This window comes from Squalius cephalus, assembly GCF_949319135.1.
Source record: "Squalius cephalus genome assembly, chromosome: 10".
Taxonomy (NCBI): Eukaryota; Metazoa; Chordata; class Actinopteri; order Cypriniformes; family Leuciscidae; genus Squalius; species Squalius cephalus.
Window position 1 is genome coordinate 45,613,245 of NC_137131.1, and position 18,484 is coordinate 45,631,728.

An 18,484-nucleotide genomic window follows, 5' to 3' on the forward strand; every position below is an offset into this window, starting at 1 on the left:
AGTGAGGAGAAGAGCAGTGAGGAGAAGAGCAGTGTGAGAAGAACAGTGAGAGAAGAGCAGTGGGGAGAGAGCAGTGTGAGAAGAGCAGTGGGAGAAGAGTAGTGAGGAGAAGAGTAGTGTGGAGAGAGCAGTGGGAGAAGAGTAGTGGGAGAAGAGTAGTGGGAGAAGAGCAGTGAGGAGAAGAGCAGTGAGGAGAAGAGCAGTGAGGAGAAGAGCAGTGAGGAGAAGAGTAGTGTGGAGAGAGCAGTGGGAGAAGAGTAGTGGGAGAAGAGTAGTGGGAGAAGAGCAGTGAGGAGAAGAGCAGTGAGGAGAAGAGCAGTGAGGAGAAGAGCAGTGAGGAGAAGAGCAGTGTGGAGAAGAGCAGTGGGGAGAGAGCAGTGAGGAGAAGAGCAGTGTGAGAAGAACAGTGTGAGAAGAACAGTGGGAGAAGAGCAGTGAGGAGAAGAGCAGTGAGGAGAAGAGCAGTGAGGAGAAGAGCAGTGAGGAGAAGAGCAGTGAGGAGAAGAGCAGTGAGGAGAAGAGCAGTGTGAGAAGAACAGTGAGAGAAGAGCAGTGGGGAGAGAGCAGTGTGAGAAGAGCAGTGGGTAGAAGAGCAGTGTGGAGAGAGCAGTGTGGAGAGAGCAGTGGGGAGAAGAGCAGTGGGGAGAGAGCAGTGTGGAGAGAGCAGTGTGGAGAAGAGCAGTGGGGAGAGAGCAGTGTGGAGAGAGCAGTGAGGAGAGAGCAGTGAGGAGATGAGCAGTGAGGAGAAGAGTAGTGTGGAGAGAGCAGTGGGAGAAGAGTAGTGGGAGAAGAGTAGTGGGAGAAGAGTAGTGTGGAGAGAGCTGTGGGGAGAAGAGCAGTGAGGAGAAGAGCAGTGAGGAGAAGAGCAGTGAGGAGAAGAGCAGTGAGGAGAAGAGCAGTGTGAGAAGAACAGTGAGAGAAGAGCAGTGGGGAGAGAGCAGTGGGAGAAGAGCAGTGTGGAGAGAGCAGTGTGAGAAGAACAGTGTGAGAAGAACAGTGAGAGAAGAGTAGTGGGAGAAGAGCAGTGTGGAGAGAGCAGTGGGAGAAGAGCAGTGAGGAGAAGAGCAGTGAGGAGAAGAGCAGTGGGAGAAGAGCAGTGAGGAGAAGAGCAGTGTGGAGAGAGCAGTGTGAGAAGAACAGTGAGAGAAGAGTACTGGGAGAAGAGCAGTGGGGAGAGAGCAGTGAGGAGAAGAGCAGTGAGGAGAAGAGCAGTGTGGAGAGAGCAGTGGGAGAAGAGCAGTGAGGAGAAGAGCAGTGAGGAGAAGAGCAGTGGGGAGAAGAGCAGTGGAGAGAAGAGTAGTGGGAAAAGAGCAGTGTGGAGAAGAGCAGTGAGGAGGAGAGCAGTGGGGGAGAGAGCAGTGAGGAGAAGAGAAGTGAGGAGAAGGGCAGTGGGGAGAGAGCAGTGTGGAGAGAGCAGTGTGGAGAGAGCAGTGTGGAGAGAGCAGTGTGGAGAGAGCAGTGTGGAGAGAGCAGTGTGGAGAGAGCAGTGTGGAGAGGAGTAGTGGGAGAAGAGCAGTGGGGGAAGAGCAGTGTGGAGAGAGCAGTGGGGAGAAGAGCAGTGTGGAGAGAGCTGTGGGGAGAAGAGCAGTGGGGAGAGAGCAGTGGGAGAAGAGCAGTGAGGAGAAGAGCAGTGTGGAGAGAGCAGTGGGGAGAGAGCAGTGGGAGAAGAGCAGTGAGGAGAAGAGCAGTGGGGAGAAGAGCAGTGGGGAGAAGAGCAGTGGGAGAAGAGCAGTGTGGAGGAGAGCAGTGGGGGAGAGAGCAGTGAGGAGAAGAGAAGTGAGGAGAAGGGCAGTGGGAGAAGAGAAGTGGGAGAAGAGCAGTGAGGAGAAGGGCAGTGGGAGAAGAGCAGTGGGAGAAGAGCAGTGGGAGAAGAGCAGTGGGAGAAGAGCAGTGTGGAGAAGAGCAGTGTGAGAAGAACAGTGGGAGAAGAGCAGTGAGGAGAAGAGCAGTGGGAGAAGAGCAGTGGGAGAAGAGCAGTGGGAGAAGAGCAGTGGGAGAAGAGCAGTGGGAGAAGAGCAGTGGGAGAAGAGTAGTGTGGAGAGAGCAGTGGGAGAAGAGCAGTGTGGAGAAGAGCAGTGAGGAGAAGAGCAGTGAGGAGAGAGCAGTGGGAGAAGAGCAGTGAGGAGAAGAGCAGTGAGGAGAAGAGCAGTGGGGAGAGAGCTGTGGGAGAAGAGTAGTGGGAGAAGAGTAGTGGGAGAAGAGCAGTGGGGAGAAGAGCAGTGTGGAGAGAGCAGTGGGAGAAGAGTAGTGGGAGAAGAGTAGTGGGAGAAGAGCAGTGGGGAGAAGAGCAGTGTGGAGAGAGCTGTGGGGAGAAGAGCAGTGGGGAGAGAGCAGTGGGAGAAGAGCAGTGAGGAGAAGAGCAGTGAGGAGAGAGCAGTGGGAGAAGAGCAGTGAGGAGAAGAGCAGTGGGGAGAAGAGCAGTGTGGAGAAGAGCAGTGGGAGAAGAGCAGTGGGAGAAGAGTAGTGGGAGAAGAGCAGTGGGGGAAGAGCAGTGTGGAGAGAGCAGTGGGGAGAAGAGCAGTGTGGAGAGAGCAGTGGGAGAAGAGTAGTGGGAGAAGAGCAGTGGGAGAAGAGAAGTGGGAGAAGAGCAGTGGGAGAAGAGCAGTGTGGAGAAGAGCAGTGGGGAGAAGAGCAGTGAGGAGAAGAGCAGTGAGGAGAAGAGCAGTGAGGAGAGAGCAGTGGGAGAAGAGCAGTGAGGAGAAGAGCAGTGAGGAGAAGAGCAGTGGGGAGAAGAGCAGTGGAGAGAAGAGTAGTGGGAGAAGAGCAGTGTGGAGGAGAGCAGTGGGGGAGAGAGCAGTGAGGAGAACAGAAGTGAGGAGAAGGGCAGTGAGGAGAAGAGAAGTGGGAGGTGGGAGAAGAGAAGTGGGAGAAGAGCAGTGGGAGAAGAGCAGTGGGGAGAGAGCAGTGGGGAGAGAGCAGTGTGGAGAGAGCAGTGTGGAGAGAGCAGTGTGGAGAGAGCAGTGGGAGAAGAGTAGTGGGGAGAAGAGCAGTGTGGAGAGAGCAGTGTGGAGAGAGCAGTGTGGAGAGAGCAGTGGGAGAAGAGCAGTGGGAGAAGAGCAGTGTGGAGAGAGCAGTGGGGAGAAGAGCAGTGTGGAGAGAGCAGTGTGGAGAGAGCAGTGGGAGAAGAGCAGTGTGGAGAGAGCAGTGTGGAGAGAGCAGTGGGGAGAAGAGCAGTGTAGAGAGAGCAGTGGGGAGAGAGCAGTGGGAGAAGAGCAGTGGAGAGAAGAGCAGTGGGGAGAGAGCAGTGAGGAGAAGAGCAGTGAGGAGAAGAGCAGTGTAGAGAGAGCAGTGGGAGAAGAGCAGTGGAGAGAAGAGCAGTGGGGAGAGAGCAGTGGGAGAAGAGCAGTGGAGAGAAGAGCAGTGGGGAGAGAGCAGTGAGGAGAAGAGCAGTGAGGAGAAGAGCAGTGTGAGAAGAGCAGTGGGGAGAGAGCAGTGAGGAGAAGAGCAGTGAGGAGAAGAGCAGTGGGGAGAGAGCAGTGGGAGAAGAGCAGTGGAGAGAAGAGCAGTGGGGAGAGAGCAGTGGGGGAGAGAGCAGTGGGGTAGAGAACGCACCCCCTGGGGGCACCAGTGTTGATCACGCGCGTGCTAAATGAGAATGTTCCGAGCCTCACTATCTGCTGCCTACCTGTCAGGAAGCTGGTTATCCACTGACGGATGGAGGAGGACACAGAGAGCTGGGGTAATATGGGCAGGAGGAGGTTAGGTGTGATGGTGTTGAAGGCCGAGCTGAAGTCCACAAACAGGATCCTCACAGAAGTCCCTGGTTTGTCCAGATGTTGTTTGATATAATGCAATTGGTTGTGTCCATTGGTTGCAAGGGAGCAGTTTTGGTTTGAACATTATGGGGCTAAAGTGTGAATTGTTTAACAGAGACATGCTCGCCTCATGAGGTTTGTTTGTTTGTTTATTTATTTTTGCAAGATGGACTTTTTTGGGTTTTTTTTTTTAGCATTTTACAATAAGGATCTAATCACAGGTAAGACCACTGATGGCTCCTCATTACCATTCTTAGGCCAGTTATCTTTTTCCTTTCTTTGAAATTTATTATGAAAAATAGCATCCTTTATATTTAGAAACTATTTCTACAACATGCCACAATTGTAATATAAATCTTTAATGAAAAATGTATTCCCTTAATTACAAGGGATTTCACTCTACAAGTTAATCAAAATATGCCACAATAAATACAATACAACACGATAAATTCTCTTAAAGGTGGTCAACGTCCTTATGGGGATCCGCCCGCCATTAATGCAAAATTAAACAATTTTTTTTTTGGTTATATTACGCAGATAATTGGTCCATTCAGTTTGTACAGCACATAAAAGGTCTGAACTCATGATGTGTACAATTAATGAATAGCCTGGCCCTGATTCTATGTTTCTGTGTGGGCAGTCAGAGTACTGGCAACATGTGAGATGTAATACAGTGAGGGTTCGCCCACAAGTGCTGGCCCACTTCAAGAACTAAGTTATTGTGCATAGTGACTATTTATAATTAGTCATATAACTTTAAATGTGGGTAATTTTGCAAGTTTTTGTTTGTGATCTCTTTCAGAATAAGCAGTCATGGCAGAATGAATATGAGATTTATAGTGTGAGTGGAATGAAGCATGAAAATATCCTTCACTTCATCGGAGCAGAAAAAAGAGGAAGCGGAGTGGATGTAGAGCTCTGGCTCATCACAGCGTACCATGAGAAGGTACATAAACACACACACACACACACACACACACACACACACACACACACACACACACACACACCTACCTGTGAACATCGTCATGTAAATGTTTATCATCGGCTACACTCACAATAGATATTAGTGTATAGTGATTACTGCATACTGTACAGTGTTTAATCCATAATATTTAACAAATGTGTAGTACACAGTATACAATGATAAATATTTTATATTTAGTATGAAATGGAAATTGTGATCTTTTCTTTCCTATTTGGAAGTATATCTGAGTGAAACTACTTCTGGAAAGAGAAAAAATGTAGGGCGGGACTTGATTTTGTCCGTCGGGAACTGGATTTTTGTTGTTTTGATAATTTGTTGTGATGAGATGTTGCGAGGGAAAGGGGAGGTTAATGTTTTTGATTAAAGATTACGATGCTCATGAATTTAAAAAATAATTATGTTCACCGATAAATCATTTACGAATGCAATACATTAAAAAATAAGAATGATTAGTTTTGATTTGATGGTGACATGTTAAACAGTAGCATGCTACATTGCTGTCACATGACCTTACTATGTTGCACAACTGACAGAGACTGAGTGTTGATGATATCATGTGTGTGTTTGTGTGTGTGTGTGTGTGTGTGTGTGTGTGTGTGTGTGTTTGTGTTTGTACTCAGGGCTCGTTGACGGACTTCCTGAAGGCTAATGTTGTGTCCTGGAATGAGCTGTGCCTGATAGCGCAAACGTTTGTGCGCGGCTTGGCGTATTTACATGAGGACATACCCAACCTGAAGGACGGACACAAGCCTGCCATTGCACACAGGTACAGATCAGTGTTTTAGAGGCCCGAATATGATCATTCTCGTCTGAGGACCCCATCCTCATTTTGAACAGTTATCAATATAGTTTCCTGTATAAAGTCTGCATACTGTAAAAGATGTATACTATAAATGTGTGTAAAATATTATTTGGAAAATATTTAGTTTAGTTAAATTAAATTAAAATTTCTACTCATAGTAATGTACTGTTAAAGGAATTATTTATTTATATAATTATTTATGTTTACTTATTTATTGACTTTTATTTATGTACATTATTTTTCTCTAAACTTTTTCACGGACCCCCAGAACTGGTTTGCAGCCCCCAGTCAGATGGCAGTGTGTGTCATTATTTGTTGTCCAGGTTACTCATTGTTATTTTCTCTCTCTCTCTCTCTCTCTCTCTCTCTCTCTCTCTCTCTCTCTCTCGCTCTCTCTCTCAGAGATATCAAAAGTAAGAATGTGTTACTGAAGAGCGATTTAACTGCCTGTATGGCCGATTTTGGCCTGGCACTGAAGTTTGAGGCAGGGAAATCTACAGGTGACACACACGGGCAGGTAAGTACGATATTTGCATGTGCTTAAAAACAGAAAAAAAATTATGATTTTTTTTTGGTGCAAGTAGTTTTTTTTCCCCCACAAAACACCTTATTTGTGACAGATTTAAAGTATTAGCTGATTGTTGATGATAATGCTGGTGAAGGTTCCATCAGCAGTTGTGTGTGTGTGTGTGTGTGTTAAAGGTGGGAACACGACGCTACATGGCTCCTGAGGTGTTGGAGGGAGCGATCAGTTTCCAGCGCGACGCGTTCCTCAGAATCGACATGTACGCCGTGGGTCTGGTGCTGTGGGAACTGGCCACGCGATGTACAGCAGCCGACGGTATAGCTCATTCACTCAGAGACTCGAGATGTGCATGTGTAAACTGGTAGTGACCGTGTGTGTGTCTCTCTCAGGTCCTGTGGATGAGTTCTCTCTGCCGTTCGAGGAGGAGGCGGGTCTTCATCCGTCTCTGGAGGACATGCAGGACGTCGTTGTGCATAAGAAACTACGACCGATATTCAGAGAAGACTGGCTAAAACATACGGTAGAGCACACACACACACACACACACACACACACACACACACACACACACACTCCCTCTCTCTCTCACACACACACACACACACACACACACTCATACTCTCTCACACACACACACACACACACACACACACACACACACACACACACACACTCCCTCTCTCTCACACACACACACACACACACACACTCATACTCTCTCACACACACACACACACACACACACACACACACACACACACACACACACACACACACACACACTCTCTCTCTCTCAACACTCTCTCTCTCACACACACACACACACACACACACTCTCAACACTGACACACACATTCACACACACAAAAATAGTTTTTCACCTAATATTTATATTTTATTAGAATTCAGCTTCATCGAATAACGAAAAAAAATCAGTTGTCATTTTGTCAAATCATTTTTATACAGTTGGTCAGATTTTCTTGCTCCCATTGAAGCTCCAGATGCTCTTAGGAAGATCTGAAATCATGCTGATCAGTGAAGAGTCGGTTTTCTTCCTGTAGGGTCTGGCGATGCTCTGTGAGACGATCGAGGAGTGTTGGGATCACGAGGCCGAGGCTCGTCTGTCTGCGGGATGTGTCGGGGAACGCATCATCTCAATGCAACGCAACACCAACCTCATCGCCCCCGACGACATCCTCTCTGTCGTCACCATGGTTACCAACCTGGACTTCCCCCCTAAAGAATCCAGCCTATGATGCTGTTCCCTCAGCCAATCGTATTGCAGCGTGTGAAAGACGTGTGAGAGAGAAAAACGGACTCAAGTTTAATTGTTCCGTGGAAAAACTCAAGGAACTCATGACCCAAGGAGATAAGACACACGGACATCTGTGTTTGCACCAAAACGTCTTTTATGCATAAAGGAAAGACTTTTCTGTTTTGTAAGAACACCAACTCATGTGATTTTAGTATAAAAAGGGCAAAACTCTGAACTGCACTTGCTGTTCGTTTCTGCAAATCATTACAGTCATGCCAATACGAGACAATTCTGAATGTCTGCCGTTCAGCCGTGAATCACACACAAGGAATTAGTGCTGAAATAACCATAAACCTCCCTAAACAGGAATACCTCATTTTGATTTATCGTGCTTTTATCTGAGCAGCTGCTACAGAGGCGAGGCGAGTAGCTGCAACACACGGTAGTGTTTCTGCCTTTCACATCTGTGCTTCATTTCATGCCATCACAAAACTCTTCTGAAGGGGTCGTATCATGAGGAGATGTTCACGTTACTGAATTACAGAATCCAGGGTCCAATAATAACGTCTGCCAATAGTGGATGAATTTGGAAAATTTACTAGCCAGACATTTTTGCAACTTGTGCAAATGTATTTTACATTTGTGTTAAACACAATTTTCCCTGTTATTGACACATCATTTGCAGTGAAACTGCACTGACACATTGTGTTTGTTCATATTTTTATTTTTGTGGTTTAATGTGAGGAATGGAGAGCTGGAGAGTTCATTTTAACCCCATGCTGTGAAAACAACTAGTTCTGCACTTCAACTTTCTGATGTGATCATCAATGTATGAACACGTTAATAACGCCTACTCCGTGTTTGGAAACTTGCACCACCCAGTCATTATGTCTAACAGTCTGATCACCAGCAGAAATTACAATGAGAGTAAAATGTGGTTAAGTGTGTAAAAGCTTGTGCCGTGGCGCTGCAGAGCCTTCAAAGTTAAAAACAAGCAGCTCATGTTTTTCAACAAGATCCCTGATCATTTCAGTCTGAGCGACACATTTCTGTGCAGATTGATTTATGAATCTGTCGATCTGATGCATCTTCACAAAGAGGCTGTTATTGAAGGATGGAGCAGTTAAAAACTAGATTGAACCCACAGCAGACACACTTATTTTACTCATTTCACGTGAAGAGATGTTTACATTGAAGACAAAAGTGTAGTTAAACCTTGACATGTATTATATGTGGACCTTCGGGGGGGAACAAGATAAATGATGATAGGCCCCTTTAATGACAGTGTTTGTACGCAATCACATCTTTCAGGGCTGTAAAATCTGTATAACGCCACATTCTCCTGCCGCTGCAAAGCGTCTCTCTTTCATCATCTCTTTCTGAAACACTACAGCAGTATTCAGGGAGGCAGGATTCTGCTCACTCACAGCAATTATGCAACCGACATGCAGCAGCAATTGCAACTGTAGCTTCTATTTATTTCATTAATAATGTGACAAATTCTCAGTACTGTGAAAACAAATGGAGGTTATTGAATGTGTTAACAAACAAACCAACTGTTGGGTGAAAAATGGGTTTGTTAAAGACATTTCAGATCAATCTGTAATTCCCCCAGCAAAACACGTGTACAGGAATTGAATAATGTAAATATTATTGTTGGTTTTAAATTATTAGACTAGCATGATGTTGCTCTGTTCTTTTTGGTGTCACTAATCAAAAACAGTCATTTATAAAGAAATTATTCCAAAACATTGTGATGCTGAGTATTTTATACAACTTTTTATTGTCTTAATATTTGCAGGCCCAAAGTCACTGATTATACATGTGATTCTCTTTTTTAATATAAAGACATTTTCTTTATTCTCCTTTTTCTTTAATGAATGATGATGATCTGTTTGAACTTATTCACCACTAAATAATCACAAAATCAATAATGATTTTGTGATTTAAATCATCACAAAATCATTATTGAGCCTATTTACTATAATACACATTGCGGGGCCTGTATAAATAATTCTTCTACAAAAAAGGTCCTAAAAACTGTACTCTATTTGCTAAAAACAATGATTTATAAAAGTGTTATTAAATTCATTAACATGGACACTTCTAATCAAAAATAGTCAAAATGGATAATAAAACAGCTCCATAAAAAAAATTATATATAACTGAAAATGCCTTAGAATATAAACTATAAAAATGCAAGCTTGGTAAAGGATGTTTTTTATTTTTTTATTTAAGAATCTTTTTGACTATCTTAGAAGAAAACAAACACAACCCTAGGTATTTATTTAATACAGTGGCTAAATTAATTATAAAATAATTACAGTAAATAAAGAATACTTAAATAAAATATGGGAAATAAAGCTGCAATAGGTTCGGACATTTCCAAACAGCACAGCAGTAAGGACTTGATGAAGTTGATACTATCAGAGAGAAAATTATAACCATGTAACCATCTACTACAGTATCGCATCAGACATTGTGCTATAGATCCCCTGAGGAACAATTCCATTCATTCTTTGCTATAGGAGATGATGAATTGTCTAAACTTGTTAAATCATCAAAATCAACAACATGTATATTAGACCCTATACCGACTAAGCTACTGAAAGAGATGCTTCCAGAAGTTATAGATCCTCTTCTTAATATTATTAATTCATCATTGTTATGAGAATACATACCGAAAATGTTCAAGCTGGTTGTTATTAAACCTCTCATTAAAAAAAAAAACTTTATCCTAAAGAATTAGTTAATTACAGACCGATCTTAAATCTCCATTTTCTGTCAAAGATACTAGAAAAGGAGGTATCCTCACAACTATGTTCCTTTTTAGAAAGAAATGATATCTGCAAGGATTTCCAGTCAGGATTTAGACCGTACCATAGTACCGAGACAGCTCTCATCAGAGTCACAAATGATTTGCTCTTATCATCCGATCGTGGTTGAATCTCTATATTAGTGTCACTGGACCTTAGTGCTGCATTTGACACTATCAACCACAACATTCTTCTGAATAGACTTGGAAATTATGTTGGCATTAGTGGAACTACATTTGCATGGTTCAAATTGCAGTAAATGAAGAGGTATCATTCGGTCACAAGAGGAGTACTGCAAGCCTCAGTACTAGGGCCATTGCTGTTCACTCTGTACATGCTACCTTTGGGAGATATCATTAGGAAGCATGACATTAGTTTTCACTGTTATGCTGATGATACTCAGCTCTATATTTCTTTGTGGCCTGACAGACATACCAAGACTGAATTTCCACAATCACTGTAAATCGACTCAAGTTGGGCTGGACTCTCAGTCCAGCCTCTCTCATGGTCAAACCGTGGTGGATGAAATGATCAACAAGTGTTGCCCTAATCTCATCAGAGATGGCTTTCCTTCCTTCACTTCTTTGCCCTTATCCTCTTCTTCCTCTTCCTCTTCCTCTTCCTCTTCCTCTTACAACTTGTCATCTTTGAATTTGTCCTCGTTGTTGTCCCCTACCTCTCACTCCTACTCCTCTTGCTCTCTGCCCATTGTTGGCATCCATTCTTCAAAACAGGTAATCTGACCTTTGACCTATTTATAGGCCTATACTACAGTAAAGCAGTGATTGGTTAGTGATCAGTTAAGCAATTAGTGTTTGCACATGTGAGGAGTGTGTGTGTGACCTTGTGAATAAGTGTAGCATTTTGATTGGTTGTGTTTGGAAAAGGAAAGCAAGTTACTTCCTTTTAGATTTTTGTGTTTTAGGTAGAGAATTGTGTGTAGTGTTTTGAAAAAAAGTGTTTTATGCAATTGAAAACTGAGTCAAAGGCTGAGAAATAGCTTATGGTTTTGGAGATTTGGTGTGTAGTTTTGCACTTTGAGTGAGAAGTTTAAAAAATCGTGTGACATGAAAAGATTTTGTGTGTAAGCAGTTGGAAAAAACTGTAAACAACAATGGTCCCAACACTGACCCATGGGGGACCCCACAGGTAATTGTCTTTAAATTTGATTTAAGGTTTTGCACTTCTACATATTGATATCTATTATGTCAGTAACTATTTAACCAAGAAAGTGCAGTCCCCCTAATACCATATTTGTGTAATTTCATGATCAATAAATTATGGTTTACTGTATCAAATGCCTTTGTGAGATCCAAGAATATCCCCACTGCACATTTTTTTTATGTTCTATTGCTGTTGTTATTTCTTCTACAAGTTAAATAAGTGCATGTGAAGTTGTCCTATTAGCCCTGAAACCATATTGCTGATCACGGAGTATATTGTGTTTATTAATAAAATTGTTGAGCCTTGTAGAGAAATTTTTTTTCAAGTATTTTTGAGAACTGGGAGAGCACTGAAACTGGTCTGTAGTTTGAAAGTATATGTTTTTCACCAGCCTTGTCTATTCATATCATCTTTGCCATTTTCATTTTATCTGGAAAAACTCCAGTTGTCAGAAATTGATTATACATATCCGTTAAAGGTTTAATAACACAACCAATAATACTTTTGACCATAATATGTCAATACCATTCCAGTCTGTGGACTTTTTACTCTTAAATGTTTCAACAATCTCAATAATTTCTTTTTCATCAGTTCCCTTAACAAACATAGATTCACTAATGTTTACATTCTTACTTAGCGCATCATTTATACTGCCAGTCTTTGCAAGCTCTTCAGCTAAACCTGGACCAACTCCAACAAAAGATCATTAAATTAATTTGCAGGTAAGGTCATATCCTTAACCCCCTGGGGTCGGCAATCACGCCGGCGTGATCTGCTCGTTTTTTTCCTTATCAGTGCAAAAGAGATTCAAAATACAGTGTTGATTTTGATCTTACATACTTGTGTTTTTCATCAATCGATCCTGTTAAGTGTGTATTTTTTTATGTATACTCACAATAAAAACAAAGTGTTGTGCTTTTCGCCAAATAAAGAACAATAAACATGATGCGAGTTCTGCTTTCTCTCTGTCAGTTAAGTCCATTCTGAAACGCATCCGAAAATGAACTGTAATTCAGCGAATACTCAATCAAACAGTCACACAGGCACACAGGCATGAAGCTTGAATTCTCTTCTTTTAATGAAATAATTTTTATAAAAAACAAATATTCTCAGTTTATGTAATATGTATGAAAAGAGAGAGATGTCAGTCGTTCTCATCTCAGCTCATTATGTTTTAATGTGACCCCGCCCACGGAGAGCGCGCGCTATTCAAACGCAAATTATCTGAGGTGATCACACCTGTGAATGCCCACATCAGCTGGATAACACACACCGCAAGTTCACTTTCAGACTCATGTACTTTACGACGCTGTGAGGAATAATACTTAATAAAATCTTAATAATAATCCTGGAAAATTTACCTCAGAATTTCTGGAAGTTTCATTTCGAGGAGCAAGAGATCCAGCTGAGGAAGGTCAATTATATATTTGCTTTGTTCTAATCGCAAGTGTCTGTAAACGCAAAAAATATTGTTTAAATATGAATCGCGTTTCTGTGTGTGAATGAATGAATGCACAGATGCGCGCTGTTGTGTAACTACTACAGCTGGCAAAAAGACTGTTTAAATATGAATTGCGTTTCTGTGTGAATGAATGAACAGCTTTTACCAAACTCTATTGCTGTCAGGATTCTGTCACCATCTCTTCCCACTCGTTCTCTCAATCTGCCTACTCAGTCATTCACCCATTCATTATCACCAGATTACTAATCACCGTCACCTGGATCTCATCATTCACTCACCCATATATACCTGCAGTCACCATTTAGTTATTGTCTGTTCTCGTCTACTCATGACACACAAGTATACAGGTATACTTGTGTGCTCTACATCACCTACCTGTATACTTCCCATCGATCCCGATCTTCCTCAGCCTGTCTTCAGTCCGTCTACAGAGTATCTTCATCATCTGCAAGAGAGAGAGAGACTTGGTTATCATTCAGTTAAGCCTCATAACATTATCTACTTCCTGTTTACTCACCTTTCACGCTGTGTCCGTGATATAAAATAAAATATACATACTCATCTCTGTACCAAATAAAACGTGCAACACTTTACGTTTTGCTACCGAATCATATGTAATGTCTAATTAATTTAATTTACACTAAAGTTTGTCTCGACATTGCACAAATTCACGGCTCGAGATCTTGAACGTGATGCTTATCCTATGTGGATTTAGTGTGCATTAAGGCTACAGTTTTGCACATGTTCTTCCTGTCGCCTGCACACACTCTCAGGAGTGGGGATTGAGATGGGCCCCAAACCTCAGAGAATCTATAACGTCGCCATCTGCTGGCTCAGAACATTTACAACAGCCGGAAACCCTGGAAAAGCATAATTTTTCAGCTCAAAATTTGTGAAACTGAGGATATTTTTTATTAGGGCCCGAGCACCGATGGTGAGAGGACCCTATTGTTTTTGCTCCGTTTATTATTATTATTCTTCTCCAAAGTGAATCGCTTTTTAGAGGGCCTAAACATGCTCGAAAACTCATGAAACTTTGCGCACGCTTCAGAAGTGGTGAAAATTTACGTGTGATATGGTTTTCAAAATTGGGTGGGGCAAATTCGGTAAATTATTGCCCCCACATTTTGCCCCGGCTCCTGGTTTCACTTACAGGTATGAAATTTGGTACATACATGTAATGACCCAATACCTACAAAAAAGTCTCTTGGAGCATAGCCCTAAACACAACAGGAAGTGAGCTATTTTGAACTTCCTCTCAGATTTTGGGCATTTTTCACCATTTCCTGATGTTGTACTTTAACGAACTCCTCCTACAGTTTTGATCTGATCCTCTTCAAATTTGGTGAGTGTAATCTTAAGGCCTTTGCGACGTTAAATTGCGAAGATCTAGAGTTTTCATCGAAGGGTGTGCCCTCGGCGGCCTGACAAATGTTCACCCAATTTCGGCCTTTTGGTGATATGATCAGATAAGTTCAATATTAATGTTGCTTGCAGTTCCGATGTTGCTAGGCAACCACAGACAGCCTGCAGTAACTCAGGCATTCGATGTCCAATCTGCCCCAAACTTCACATGTTTGATAAGAGTCCTGTCCTGAACACATGACCATGCTCATATTTGGTTATAGCAATAGCGCCACCTGCTGGTAGCAGGAGGTGTGGCAAATACAAAACGTGCTCGAAAAATCATGAAACTTTGCACACGCTTCAGAAGTGGTGAAAAATTACGTGTGATGTGGTTTTCAAAATTGGGTGGGGCAAAATGGCTTACTTATTGCCCCTACATTTTGCCCCGGCTCTACGTTTCACGTACAGGTATGAAATTTGGTACATACATGTAATGACCCAATACCTACAAAAAAGTCTCTTGGAGCGTAGCCCTAAACACAACAGGAAGTCAGCTATTTTGAACTTCCTCTCAGATTTTGGGCAGTTTTTGCCATTTCCTGATGTTGTACTTTAACGAACTCCTCCTACAGTTTTGATCTGATCCTCTTCAAATTTGGTGAGTGTAATCTTAAGGCCTTTACTAAAGACGCCGGTTGGCGGTGGCAGGGGTGCGAGGGCCCTTTTCATCGCTGCTTGCAGCTTTAATTTTATTTGTAATATCTTACAAAAGTATATAAACTTTTTTAAAAAAAAGTAAATAAAAGTAATCACCCTCTCTGTAAACACCAGTACCAAACCACAAAACATATAAAAACTACAAAAATGACCGTAGTGAAAGTAGAAAAAATTCTTATGTAACTCTTATAAAAAGAATAGATATCTATAAATGAAAGTGTGGCTTCATTTGTCGTTATTTTCTGAGAACAATACAAGCCGTGACGTCGGTTTTTATTGGAAATTAAATGAATATTTGACTTTTTTTTATTTTTTTATTACACTGCACCAATCATTTTTTATAAAGGGGTAAACAAGAAAACATGAGTTTCCATGAAAACATTTTATTAGCACTTTGTACCAAATAACGAGATATTATGATATTATTATTTGTATCGGGGTGGTGATGGCGCAGTGGATAAGACACATGCCTTTGGTGTGAGAGACCCGGGTTCAAATCCACTGTGAGACACCAATGTGTCCCTGAGCAAGACACTTAACCCCTAGTTGCTCCAGAGGCGTGCGACCTCTGACATGTATAGCAATTGTAAGTCGCTTTGGATAAAAGCGTCAGCTAAATGAATAAATGTAAATGTAAAATGCAAATAATGCAAGTAAACTTTGTCAATTCAACATCTCCTGCAATGCGTTGGACTGCAAATTATCTTATAAAAAAAAAAACACTGCTTACGTTCAAGTGTGTCCACTGTCTAAAAATACAGTGAATCATCATCATTTGTGTAAAATCCAGAGTTTTTGCTGATCCACCGATCCTGATGTATCACTGAAGACGACAAATGAATGAAGCACTAATGTAAAACAGCTCTATTCAGCAGGAATGTGTCGTCACTAAGAGCAGTGCGCCGTCGCCAGACCTCAGTCTTAAGGGGGGCATATGAAATGCATGGGAGGGCAAAATTATTATTAGCCTACAGAACATATATGTATAATAATCGTATACTCTATTCGCGCAGCACGTAATCATCACGTTAAACATAACCAACAGCAATATGACCAGGTAGCCTATAGCCTACACCACATTACATAGAAGCAATGTTATGAATATCCATAAAACACTTCACTATACAACATATTAGATGTAACACCAGAAGCATCTCTCAAACATTGCATTTTAAAGCAGTCAACATGGGCATATGCATTGCATGAGACACACACGCGCACGCACATACACACGCACAGAGACTTTGAGCCTACTGGTACTTTGAGTTAGAGCTTAGATCGGGCCCAAAAAAATCAAGCCCGACCCTACCCGAGGCTGTGCACGTTGTGTCCGAGCCCAGCCCGGCCCGACACATTAACTATGAGCCCGAGCCCGATTTAAACCCGACCATTTTTTAATACGTGGGGCCATTATAACCAGGGGCGGCGCCAGGGAATTTTTTAATGAAGGTGCTGAGGGGGTGCTAGATATATTATAGCCTATATAAATACTATTACAAAAATTGGCCACTTAATATTTAATATTCAATTATTTTAATTGTCACAATTAAAGTATTAATTTTATTAAATTGAAAAAGCACAACATTCAGCATTCAATCAAATATTCTTAAAGATTTATTATCAGCCTATTAATAATGTTATTTCAACATAATATCTCGTTATTTCGACATAATATGTGTGCGTGCAACAAGCAAGATGTGCATTTGTAAATTCGGTGATGTGTGCATTGATTTTTATTAATAAACTAGTGTTTTCTGTCAGTGTCGGCTGCAAATATGAAGTTGGCGATCGCCATCTCCGTAGTGAATGCACCCATATGGAGAAATGCACATAATGGATTATTTAACCAGAGTAGCCTATTTCTTTTCGTTTTGAATTGTTTCGTTTAAAGATATTTCAAGCTTTCTTTAGATGTATTTCTCATGTCTGTGAGGCATACGCTGAGTTTCGGTTAATTTATGATGAGATGCGCTCCAGTTCACAAGCAATGCAAGTGACCGCGCCGGCGCCTCCAAGTCATGATTATATTGTCTGCTATATTTGCTTCTTATTTATTAAAGGCAATTGGCAATTTTATCCAGGCAATTGGTTGATAAAAAATGATACAAATTAAGATACAATTTATACAAAACGAAATTCACTTTAAAGAAAGGCTTTCTACAAAACAAAACTTAATGAAGTGGTCAAAATCATGTCTGACCCATTCCATGTCTCCTGATATACTGTGCGCATCCAATCTTACTCATGCTGTTCACTTTTCATAATCAACATAGATGGGAAAAAATAACATAATATTTTAACAAATATGAAACTAAATACGCTTATTTAATGGCTACAACAGGTATAGTAGGCCTACAGACTCTCTATTTGTACAAATTGCTGCACATTCATTTAATTCTGAATTTTGCACACAAAAGTTGAAAGGCATTTGTTTGTGCATAGTAAAACATTTATCAACATTTATCAAGTTCACGGATAATTGTGCGTGCATTTATTAATTATTATCTTAATGAATAATGGAACAAGGACGAAGCATGTAAACTGAATGGATCGCAAATGGATCCTTTATATTTTTAATGTTTTAATGATAAAGAATGCAACACAAAATTAGCAAGTATGATAATATAAAATTAAAATTAAAGTAATTTTTTAAAGAGATCTGTGCCTCAAGTGGGGGGGCACAAGCATTTTTGGGGGCGGGCCCGGCCCCCTATGGCCCGCCCATAGTGACGGGTGTGACTAAGAGTTCATTTGTAAATAATAACTTAATCTATTCTGTGTCTTAAGTTCAATAAAACTTTAGTTCATTAATATTAGCACAGATGCCATTCAAAGCAGAGTTGTGTGATATGAGAGGTTATTACGGTTCCAGCAGAACTGAATAACCATCTTCCAGCATAACTATGAACAATTAGGTATTAATTAGATATGCTTGATTACATAAATAGGTCTTTAGTCTCGACTTCAGTCTCTGCCAAGATGGCCACCACCATCACATTACTTTAAATGAGTCCACCCCGCAAGATTACTGTTATAAACATGAACCTCGTCTGAAACGCAAAGGGGGAGGAGTTGCTGTAATTAATAGTAATATTTTCAAAATTACTAAGAAGTCTAGTTTTAAATATAATTCTTTTGAAGTGTTGGTGCTTAATGTAACAATATATAGTGTAAATGATAAATCACATTTGAGATTTGTGCTGGCTACTGTATACAGGCCACCAGGGCACCATACAGACTTTATCAAAGAATTTGCTGACTTTCTATCAGAGTTAGTACTGGCTGCAGATAAAGTCCTAATTGTTGGTGATTTTAATATACATGTAGATATCATTAGGATACATACCAAAAACCTTTAAGCTGGCTATGATTAAACCGCCTGTTAAAAAAACGCAACTTGATCGTACAGATTAGTCAATTACAGGCCGATCTCGAATCTACCTTTTCTGTCAAAGATACTAGAGAAGGTAGTATCCTCACAACTATGTTGCTTTTTAGAAAGAAATGATATCTGCGAGGATTTTCAGTCAGGATTTAGATCGTACCATAGTACTGAGACAGCTCTCATTAGAGTTACAAATGATTTGCTCTCATCATCCGATCGTGGCTGTATCTCACTATTGGTGTTACTCGATCTTAGTGCTGCATTTGA

At 41.4% G+C, this 18,484-nt stretch overlaps 1 protein-coding gene across 1 annotated transcript in view; it reads left to right on the forward strand.

Moving 5' to 3' along the window:
- Positions 1-9,465, forward strand: part of acvr2ab (activin A receptor type 2Ab) — a 94,232-nt gene extending 84,767 nt beyond the window's left edge. The window contains exons 6-11 of the mRNA XM_079883953.1: positions 4,558-4,701; positions 5,364-5,509; positions 5,948-6,062; positions 6,248-6,386; positions 6,461-6,591; positions 7,133-9,465. Of these exons, the coding sequence (XP_079740079.1) occupies positions 4,558-4,701; positions 5,364-5,509; positions 5,948-6,062; positions 6,248-6,386; positions 6,461-6,591; positions 7,133-7,327 (870 nt within the window). The 3' untranslated portion in view covers positions 7,328-9,465. The remainder of the gene's footprint in view (positions 1-4,557; positions 4,702-5,363; positions 5,510-5,947; positions 6,063-6,247; positions 6,387-6,460; positions 6,592-7,132) is intronic.
- The last annotated feature ends 9,019 nt before the right edge of the window (positions 9,466-18,484 follow it).